This window comes from Poecilia reticulata, chromosome 2, assembly GCF_904066995.2.
Source record: "Poecilia reticulata chromosome 2, P_reticulata-male-v2, whole genome shotgun sequence".
Lineage (NCBI taxonomy): Eukaryota > Metazoa > Chordata > Actinopteri > Cyprinodontiformes > Poeciliidae > Poecilia > Poecilia reticulata.
The window spans coordinates 36,476,956-36,488,010 of NC_088831.1; the positions used below are offsets into that span (position 1 = coordinate 36,476,956).

At 38.2% G+C, this 11,055-nt stretch overlaps 1 protein-coding gene across 3 annotated transcripts in view; it reads left to right on the plus strand.

Moving 5' to 3' along the window:
• ranbp2 (RAN binding protein 2) overlaps positions 1-10,254 on the plus strand; it is a 28,741-nt gene extending 18,487 nt beyond the window's left edge. Inside the window, exons 21-30 of one of the 3 annotated variants that reach the window (XM_017302497.2) lie at positions 1,579-1,656; positions 3,685-3,861; positions 4,840-4,926; positions 5,023-5,198; positions 6,188-6,440; positions 6,530-6,619; positions 6,707-6,861; positions 7,532-7,805; positions 8,558-8,898; positions 9,409-10,254. In XM_017302497.2, the coding sequence (XP_017157986.2) occupies positions 1,579-1,656; positions 3,685-3,861; positions 4,840-4,926; positions 5,023-5,198; positions 6,188-6,440; positions 6,530-6,619; positions 6,707-6,861; positions 7,532-7,805; positions 8,558-8,898; positions 9,409-9,714 (1,937 nt within the window). In that variant the 3' untranslated portion in view covers positions 9,715-10,254. Of the gene's footprint in view, positions 1-53; positions 542-1,578; positions 1,657-3,684; positions 3,862-4,839; positions 4,927-5,022; positions 5,199-6,187; positions 6,441-6,529; positions 6,620-6,706; positions 6,862-7,531; positions 7,806-8,557; positions 8,899-9,408 lie in introns of those variants that run through there. The other 2 variants (XM_081604526.1, XM_081604525.1) reach the window with 2 other exon arrangements.
• The last annotated feature ends 801 nt before the right edge of the window (positions 10,255-11,055 follow it).

Genomic DNA, 11,055 nt, shown 5'->3' on the forward strand with positions numbered 1-11,055 from the left:
TTAATGTCCCTTTTGCTTCTCATTGGTTGGTGCAAATTGACACTGGATCTATCACCTAAGTCTGTTCATAGTTGTCAAAAGATTTGTCTCACTTTTTTCTGCCATTGCTGCTTTTTAAAATGTGATAAGACAAGTGTTATGTTTTAGCTGTATTAATCAGTGGCGGCTGGTTGTGGAGGAGAAAAAAAAAATCTAAATATTGAAAATGATCTGTAAGCATTTTTTAAATTTGTATTACCCTGTGTTCCTTAATAGTGTTTATTTAAATGTAGTCAACATTGAATTTTAGTGAATTTATAGTGAATTTTCCCCAACAGACTCCTTTTAGGGGCACTATTGGCTAGTGAAGCTAAATAACCAATCACATGTGGTTGCTAGGGAAAATGAATAAACATTTGGCCAATCAGAATAGCTGATTGGCTCTCAGAGTTTTGCTCTTGCCAGAGAAGATGCCAGAATGTTTTGGGTCGCCATGGTGATAAAGTTGAGGGAAAGAATTCCCCAGTTTGCCTGACAATGCAGAGGATTTTACAGACAGCTGGTAAGCTACAGCTTCTGTTCCTCTGCATGTTAGTTTTAGCTACCTTATTGGTGTGTGGTTTTTATGTTTTATTTTACTTTTTCTTTTCATAAGCTACTATCATTTCTTCTTTGCTGTTAATCAGTAATGAACATTGCAGCTCATTTGAGTTTTTTATTCTAGACAGGGAAGGGAATCTATTAACAGAAGTTTATCCACCAGCCACCACTTGTATTAATGTATGCAAACAAAACCAACGTAGTCAAAATTTAAAAATCCTGCATATACGCTCCTGTTTAGATTACATTCATTCATTCACATGAACACAGTATTGTTTTGGGGCTTTTGGTGACAAGAATTGGGTGCACAAATTTGAATTCTTTCTAACCAAGAAAGAAGCACTACTCCAAAATCAGAACCTTAAGACAGCTGAAATTTGGAGAGAATGTTTTTGGTCATTTGAAGCCTAACCTGAGCTGAGGAATCCAGGTGAAACTTTAAAGCCTAAGAAAACTGAACCAACTGTCAAACATGGTGGCGTACGCATCATTCTGGGGGACTATGTTGCTACCAATAGTGTAAATATAATGGAAATATTGTAGGATGACTTCCACATTATTCAACTTAAGTTAGAACCTGAACACAGTTGCATGTTTCCAGTCACAGGTGTATTGGACATATTTAGCTTAAAATCTCTAAATTAGCTTTTCTATTCCTCATAAGAAGAGTGGTTGAATAATTAGCCAATAATTATGCCAGATGTTTATTGTTGGATACACAAAGTGTGTAGTTTCCTACATATTATTTGAAGAAAATCAACAATAAATTTAAGTTTGTGCACTTGATACTTGCTTTTGAAATAAATCCTAAAAAGCCAAACAATACGATGAGTTTCACGCTGATGATGAAGTTTAATTATTAAGAGGAGCGCTCAGGGATTTGGTCAAGACTCGGTTGTCACACACTTTCTCCCATTTGAACGATCTTGGCATTGTTTTCTGAACATGGCAGCCTCATATTTAGTGTCTCTTCACCAACAACAACCCGTCATCCTTTAGGGCTGGATTTTAGGCTTTTCAAAGATAACCCAATGGCCTTTTGGACCAGCACATCCACCGTCCAATTTGAAAGCCCAGGTACTCTTAACTATTGCAGTGTGTGTTAAAACCCCTCAGCTGTCACCTGGCTGGCCCCGACTTCAACAAACAATAACCTGTTTGCACGGAGTGGACAGACCAAACAGACTCAAGCTAACATGTTGCATGTCGTGTGTTGAAGTTCAGTTCTTGGTGTCTAACTTAACACAGCATCAGGATGTAAGCATCTTGTTCAAAACAAGCTGTAAAACTAATGACATTTTTTACCTTATAGGCACTGTATATACAAAAGTAAATAGCTGATTTTTTTTCCCTTTATTTTACCCCAAATTGTTTGGATTTTTCCACAGATCCCATGCATGCAGTTTTACTAAGTGAGGGAATTTAATATAAAAAAGCCTTTACTTTTTAAAGAATCTGTGCATAGCTAGTTTTGTTTCCATGTCAAATAACCACAATTTTTGCTATAAGATGCATGTCAGATTCAAACAACCTACAACATTTAAACAGTGCACAAAAAGGAGAAAGACAAGAGTTTTAAATTTACTTGCAAGGAGAACGGACAGAGACGTTCATTAGTTACAATCTCCTACCGCTCTAAAGCACGTTCTGTGGTACCCTCTCTTTTTATTTCCTTAGGGTGGTGCCTAGTTACATAGCGTATTCTGTTATCTTGAGTTAATTACAGTGTTATTGTTTCTTCTGTTGTTTTTATCTTGAGTCAGTCTTGTTGCACCTCCAAGCTGAGTAGTGCAGAGTGTGAGTGCAGAGTCCAGTTCCTGTTTGTTTCCTCCTGTAGCTGCAATGCAGGAACTGATGTACTCACAGAACAATGGTGATATACAGCACGATTAAATCAACTTCACACGTCAAAAACATAAGATAAAATGCTAAATATTTCTAACAATGCATCATTAAAAAACATGGCACTGCTACTTCCTGTCGTCTTCTTTGTGTTTTCTGCCAGTAGTATCATCTGGCTGTTAATCACATGACTCGTGTGATGTGAAAAAAATATTTACATTGCAGTTTTGTTCACAAACAAGCTGTAAAAGTAATTACATTTTTTACCTTGTAGGCACTGTATATACAAAAGTAAATAGCTGTTTTTTCTTTATTTTAACCCACATTATTTGGATTTCTCACAGATCCTATGCATGCAGTTTTAGTAAAACTGACTGAATTTTGTATAAAAAGCCTTTACTTAAAAAAATCTGTTCATAACTAGCTTTGTTTTCATTACAAATGAGATCAAAACTTTAACATTCTACTAATGTAAAAAAAATAAAATAAAAAAAAAATTCACAATAAGAAACACAAAGTCACATGTGAATAAGTCATTAAAAAACACTTTGTGCCATTATTCTACCACTACTTCCTGTCGTCGTCTTCGTGTTTTCTGCCAGTAGTAACATCCGACTGTTGATCACGACATGCTATGCGAAAAAAAAAATTTCCAGTGCAGTTTTGCAAAATTCGCTAATTTTGATGCATTCAAAATACCGCCTAATTTTAGCACAACTTGGCAAAAGACTTTTTTGTTTTTATTTCAAAATTTAAGCAAATTTATTTTCATAATTCCAGTTTGTGTGATTATGTGGTCAACAAAAACACAGTTATTGTCCTGTAAATGTGCATAAAGTGCAGTGTTGAAGCGCAGCAGGAGGCGGTAAAGTAAAAAGTTTCCTGAAAGGTGATCTGAAGACACAGGATGTTCCTTCACGGAGGCACGCACTGTGACATTTTTCACAGAGCCATTTTTAGTGCTGGATCTGCAGCAGCAGCATGAAATGTAATTTGCTGCCAGGCAAGGCATTTGCAGATGATGTGCACATCAGCAGAAGCTAATTAGGGGTAAAGCTCGAATGTTTGCGTAGTTTAATGTCATCAAACTACTACAGGTAGTTTCTCACTGCAGTAAATCACATGCATGCGTTTCATTGTTGTGCATGTGATTTTATGTTACTGTGTGGATCTAACACTTGCACTGAAAGCTGCAGTAAATAAATGTGACTTATGAGTCCTTGAAGTAGCTTAATGTTCACTGCTGCTGTATCTGTATCATAGGCTCTCCTCAGACGGAGGCGTCCAGCTCGGGTTCGGATGACGACTCCGATGTGGAGATTGTTTTTGTCAGAGAGCCCACAGCCGAGCAGGCGGCTTTAGCCAGGGAACTACGGCTGCCTCTCACCTTCTTCTGCTACAAGAACGAGCCAGGCTACACCAGCGATGACGAACCCGATGGTGAGACCTGATTTATGAAAAGTGCAAAAACAAACAAAGCTACTTTCTCCACCCTAATTGTGAGGCATCCTGTACAACTCTACTAAACATCAAGCAAATCTATTGAGGGAAAAGCATAATTTTCCACAAATGTCAACATCTAATAGAGGAAAAAGTGACATTTGTCGCTCTAAACAAGTTTACTAAAAACGTCTCTTTGGGTTGTAAAGGTTGTTGTGGTTAAAATTTAAATAGATAATTTTTAATTTTAAGCGCCACAATAAGTCCAAGCTTGGATCCAAATCAATATAAAGTTTTACGAAAATCTTATATAGTATAATCCCTGAACCAAATCTGTCAGAAAGTCAGTGGAGTCATTTTCGCAATCTGATGGATTTAAAGAATGTCTGTAATGAGGAGCATTTATTTAATATGATGATTTAATATCAAAATTATATTAATAATTCACACACTAATACAAGCAGGTTACTGTTTTTTTCTCTGAAACATACTGGACTCTTTTTAACACAGGTGGAAAAAAAGCTTCAAAGTTATAAAAAATTTAATTTTTCATCCACGTTGAAATATGTCAGAAGTTGATCACAATCTGCAGTTAATTTTGGCTGGATTAGCAAATCAATCTGAACAAATTAGGATTTTTAATTGGTGAATTTCCATCCTGTTTGTATAAAGACATGCTGCTGCAGTTTGCCAATTTATCATAATCCACTACATTTGCTTGTTTAAATCTGTACCAAATATTATTTTTCTGCTGGTGTTGTATTGCTTGACCAGCAGATTTAGAAATTAAATCCATCTTAACTTTTCCTTGTGGTTTTGTATTATTCATCTTATTTTTACACCATTATTGGGTATCATAAAGATGCAAACAGTTAATACCTGGTAAATCAACGGAAAGCAGAATTGTGAGCTAAAATTTTATATGCCACCTAAACTTAAAAATGGGAGATTTTTACTGAATTTCTTTTTTATGGTTAGATGAGGACTTTGAGTCAGCTGTAAGAGCCTTGAATGGAAAGCTCTACCCAGATGCTCCTGAAGCAGCAGCAGCAGTCTCTGCTGAGGGTAAGCCGCTCAAACTTTGTCACACTGCCGTCATAACAGCAACTGAAACACATTTGAGTAATTCTCCATCACACTGAACCTCTGTGCTGCTCTCAGAGCCAGACTGCCAGTTTGTTTGGGAGAAGAAACCAACGCCAGAGGAAGAGGAGCGGGCGAAGAGCCTCCAGCTTCCCCCGACGTTTTTCTGCGGCCTGAGCGCCACAGACAGCGACCCGGACAGCGAGGAGCCTGAAGACTTTGAGACGGAGCTACGCAAAGCCCAGCAAGACCTGGTAATGGGTCACATAGAGTTTTATCCAAATTTTCACCTGCTTTCCCCCCTTCTGACAATCTTTCAGGGGACCTATTATGCAAAATTCACATTTTATGAGGGTTTTTTTGGATCTCAATTGCTTCTAAAAACGGCCCAAAAGCTTAAACACCCAAATGTTTAATGTTTTTTGGTGTCCTGAAAATGAGCTGTTTCAAAAACCTTGCGACTGTCAAGTCGCATTCCATTGGCTGGTCTCCGTTGCCTAGCAACCTGCAGCTTGTTACCTAGCAACCCAAGCAGAGCTCCAGCACATTTTCTCAGCTGGTTTTATCGCTGCACAATGGCTGCTGGAAAAGACAAGTGTTTAGTTATTGACATACCATCCAGTAACTACTGGCTGCAGTCTTGTTGGTTGTGCAGGAGGCTCAGCTTTTACTTTTCAAAGATGTACGGTTGTATAATCACGCATCTGTTTGTAGCCATTTTCATGTGCAAGTGTAAAGATTGAGTTGGGAGCGTGGCCAGCAGCAGATTATCTGGATTTAAAGTGACAGGAGGCCCTAAAACAGATCAAAATAGACAGAACTGAGCAGAGTAAAATCTCAACTAAGAATCATTTTGTGCAAAAAATTAATGAACAACTGATTTAACATTTGGGAGGTTTTTGACACAGCTCCTTTTCTAGACACCAAAAAGCAACTTATTGTTATTATTTTTATTTATTTTAAAGACTTGGTCTTATTTTTTCAGTCAAATTAAATCTGTTTTATTTGTATATTGCCAAATTACATTAACATGAAAAAATGTTAAATATTACTCTTTAGAAGTATTCATCAAACACAGAGAAAGTTATAATATTTAAGGTTTATTAATGGATAGTTTTATTAAAACTGTCTGTGGTCAACTTTAAATCTGTCAGTTTCTCAGCCTTTTGTTGTTTTTTTTTGCCTGCTGCTTTTACAGCAACATGCTGGTCAGAACATCATTAAATAATTAAACCTTCTTCAGGTTGCCCAGTTAAACAGAGGTGAGCCGGTCTCCACCGATCCTACAGAACCCTCGCAGGCCTCAGCCTCGGCTTCAGGCCCGTCGACCAGCAGAGCAGAACCTGCAGACGGCAGACCCACTCCAGACGATCAGCTAGGAGAAAAACCCACAGACACTCAGAGTGAAACTCCCAGCAGCAGCAGCTCTCCTATCGACCTGTCCACTAAGAAGAGCCCAGAACCAGAGTCCAGAACCGACACCACAGCTGCTCCGGGTACAGACTTTATAATCTGAGTTTCACCGACAGTTTTCTGGTCATAATCAGAATAATTTAATTAAAAATCCCGTTTATTTCCCTCTCAGATTCTTCCTCCTTTGGCTTCAACTCACTTGAGGGGTTTTCGTTTGCTGACCTCGCCAAAAACACAGACGAATTCGCATTTGGATCTCAAGGTTTGTTCTAGCAGAACCTTTGCCAAGCTTCTCTTTTCCACTGTTCTGAAATTATTTAATTATGCCTGACGCTCTGTCCTCAATCAGATGCCAATTTCTCCTGGGCGAATGCCGGAGCGACTGTGTTTGGAGCTGCAGCTCCCACTGAGGCCAAAAACTCGGCCGCCGAGGAGGGAAGTGATGAAGAGGAGGCCTCCAACAACGTGGATATCTACTTTGAGCCCATCGTTTCTCTACCGGAGGTACCTTCAAATACGCTCCTCGTTTTTATGGTTAAAACATTTAAGATCTCGGCACTGGAGGATATGACTTGAAATTAAAATCTCCTTTTTTCATTCCAGATCAGATTTTAGTTAATTTTTTTTACGTTTATTTATTGATTTTTTTTTCTTCTTCTGAGTTTTCTCTTCTATAAAAATAATGTCAAAGTGCCTTTTTATGCAATTTTACCAGAAAAACATCTTAAAATCACAAAAAAGAAAATCTTTTTAATGAGTAAAAAGCTTGGATATATTTACTGGAGTTTAACTTCACAAGATGCTCAACATTCCTGATTTAAATTTTTAAATTTTTGTGTTGAAATTCTCGTAAAATTACTACTTTATTCTCCATTGTCGTACAACTCTTGTACTATAATTACCTTCTTCTCATAATTAAAAATAAGAAATGTTGGTTTGTTCTGAATGTTCTGTCCCTGAGATGATCTGAATTCAGAGTGTAAATAAATAGAAACTTGTAAAACACGCTAGTCAAACTGCCAAAATAAGGAAACTCAAAAATTCCTTTGGTTGGGGGGAAAAAAATCCAGATTTTCTCAAAACTAAATATACAAAAAACTAAATTTCAATTCATCAAAAAGCTCAATTTAACGCCAGCCCTTTCTCACCTCTAAATGTTTTTTACTCTCTTAAGGTGGAGACTAAATCTGGCGAGGAAGATGAGGAAATCTTGTTTAAAGAGCGAGCCAAGCTGTACCGATGGGACCGCGACCTCGGCCAGTGGAAGGAGCGCGGCATCGGAGACCTCAAGATCCTCTTCCACCCGACCAAACACTTCTACCGGATCCTGATGCGAAGAGACCAGGTGCTGAGGGTTTGTGCCAACCACACCATCTCAGAGTCCATGGAGCTGAAACCCATGAACACCTCCGCCAACGCGCTCGTCTGGACCGCCACCGACTACTCGGGTACAAGCAGTTAAATGGGGAAACTATGATTCAAAGTTCACATTTTGCACGCTTTTGTTCTTCAATTTGGGTTTCTAATGTTTCTAGAAATAGGCCAAGCTTTTAAAAACCAAAAACCCAGCCAGTTTCTGGTATTAAGTTGATGTCGTTTGGAAAACCTCCTGAATGTAAGGTCACAAATAAAACGGCACTTCCCCTCAAGTAGCAACCTCAGCAGAGCTCCAGCAGGATTGGTCTCTCTGCTGTATGTGCTACTGAAAAAGACGTTTTTGTTTTTGACTTTCCATTCAGAAACCACTCTGCATTCTTGTTGGTTGTGCAGAAAATAGCCCAATATTGCCTATATTGGGCTATGTAGGAAATGTATAGCACAATATATATTGGGCTATATATATATATATATATATATATATATATATATATATATATATATATATCTGCTTTTCAAAGATGTACAGTTGAATAATTAAAAACTGATCAAGCGTACTGTACGCTAAAGGAATGCGATTGTTTTTTCATTTTAAGCATTTTTCTTAGAAAAGCATTTTTACATAAAATAATGAAAAATTTGCTAAATGTGCCTCTTGTTTTTTTTATTTGTAAGTGATTACTAAAATAGTCAGCTGCAGCCCTATTACAAAATGTGAAAAGGTTCAATGAATATGAATACTAATATACTTTGTGTATCTAATAAAGGAAAAGTGTTGGTGGTTTTGTTGCCGTCTTCCTAAAAGTTTTGCTTCCTCCTTCAGACGGTGAAGGTGAGGTGGAGCAGCTGGCAGCCAAGTTCAAAACCTCAGAGTTAGCCGAGTCGTTCAGGAAGACCTTCTGCGAATGTCAGAGCCGCATCGGCCAAACCGGCGATGACGCCTCGGTGCTGTCCAGAGTGCAGGAACACTCCAGAGACACGAACCCGCTGGTGTTCCTCAGGGTGGCAGCCGACGGCGAGCCGCTGGGCTCCATCACCATCGAGCTTTTCTCTCACATTGTCCCCAAAACGGCGGAGAACTTCAGAGCGCTGTGCACCGGAGAGAAAGGCTTCGGCCTGCAGAACTCCGTCTTCCATCGGGTCATACCGGACTTCATGTGTCAGGTGAAAGAATTGCATCTTGAAGAAGTTGTTTAATTCGCTGATAGTATGACCTAAGGCTGAGAGGACCAACTGAATTCATCATGATTAATCAGTTATTGAAATGATCAACTAATTTAGTAATTGATTAATCATTAACTGGAGTATACAGACTCAACAAAAAGACTGTTTTCTGAAAGGACAACACATTCAGAGCAGCAATTAACCCAAAACTGTACAAAAAAACCTACATTTTGCATTTAAGATTAAAAAAAGTTCTATGTAGAACTCCTTAAGTGACAGAGTTTAGCTTCACCTCGGTCAAATTACCTAAAAAATATTTATATATGCGTTAGGGCTGGGCGATATGGCTTAAAATAAAGTATTCAATTTTCAATTTCAAACTTTTAATTTTTTGTTTCATTTTAATTTTTAAATCACTTTCTTTTCCAAATGAAAAAGATGCAGATGTGCTAAAAAAATTTTTGTTCATATTCACATCCTTGACCAATCTTCTACTTCCTGCCGTTTCAGGGAGGCGACATCACCAAAGGTGATGGCACCGGCGGCAAATCCATCTACGGCGCCGCGTTCGAGGACGAAAACTTCGACGTCCGGCACACGGGGCCAGGCATCCTGTCGATGGCGAACCGTGGGCGCGACACCAACAACTCGCAGTTCTTCATAACACTGAAGAAAGCGGAACATTTGGACTTCAAACACGTGGTGTTCGGCTACGTCCGGGACGGGATGAGCGTGGTGCAGAAGATGGGAGAGCTGGGCACGAAGGGCGGGGCTCCCGCCAAGAAGCTGGTCATCACGGAGTGCGGACAGCTGTAGCTGCTCGGGTGGGAAGGTCCAGACCGTCGGCCTGGTCTGAGTTGGAATGAAGTCGACTAGAAGCTGGGAAAACTGCGAGGTCCAATGCACTTCCTGGACAATCTGGGAACCTCAGTGGAGTCACTTTGGTGGGAGGCTTTCGAAGCAACATCACTGCTGTTGCATTTTAATCATTTTTCAGATGTTTATTTTTCATGTGTGTATAATTGTAAATGGAACACTTCGTATTGTTTTTGTTTATTTCTGTCTGTGTTGTCCTATTTTTTTATTTTTTGATGGATTATTAAACATACTTCAGCTTTGTTTGGTTTGTTTCCTCCACCACAGACGAACGTTTCCCTGTTTGTTTTTCTTTCAGTGAAATTTATTCACAGTGCAGATAATTGGACTTTCACCAGTTGAAATAACCTCACCGTTTCCCCGTTAAGAAGATTGGTTTGGGGATTCAGCATCTGTACAGATTGAGATTATCAAGAAAAGTTGCTTGTTGTACTGGAATAATTTGCTGATGATTGAGAAATAAATTTGCTTTACACGTAATGCGTGGTTCTCATGTTTTGATATATAATTATAATTTTGGGATAATTGCTGATTTTCATCGGTGAAAACATTTTGATGATCATTTTCCACTACAGTGTTTTCTATCAAAATCAAAAATTCATAAACTGATCTTGTAACAAAATGTGAAGGACTTGATGGGGTATGTAAACTTTTAAATGTTTAAGCCTAAGTCAGCCACAACTTTTCCTCTCAGTATTACAATTATAGTTTATATGTAACTGGACTATAGCTTTAATCTGACATGCAAAAGAAAAATTGTCTTGGGAATTTAAAATTCAACTTTTCTAGCTTTGTAAATTACTCACTAATTGACTCACAATAGGGCTTTAACTGCACATTTAGTTATGAGTTTGGAAAGTTGTAATTGTATAAATATAGAAAATGGTGTAAAAAAAAAAAAACCCAACAAAAAACATTGGTTGGCTAAGTTTTTCCAGAATGGTTCCCTTTGAGATGTTTTAGAGATTTGGAAGAAAATAATAGAATTTTAACTTTTTCAGTGGCCCTAATTGTCTTCCGTAATTTTACTTTTTTGTTTTGGAAATGTGAAAATTCACACCCTTTTGGCTCATTAGTTCAAATTAAAGCTTTAACTACACCTTTAGTTGTGATGTTGGAAAGCTGTAGTTGAATAAATATTTAAAATAGTGTCAAAAACTGTTTGTTTTGAGGACGTTTTGCCAGAGCCGTTCCCTTGGAGGTTGTTTATGGGACTAGCTTGAGAAAATGTCAGAATTCTTAGATTAAAGTATTTTTTTCTCCACTGCCCTTAATTGTCTT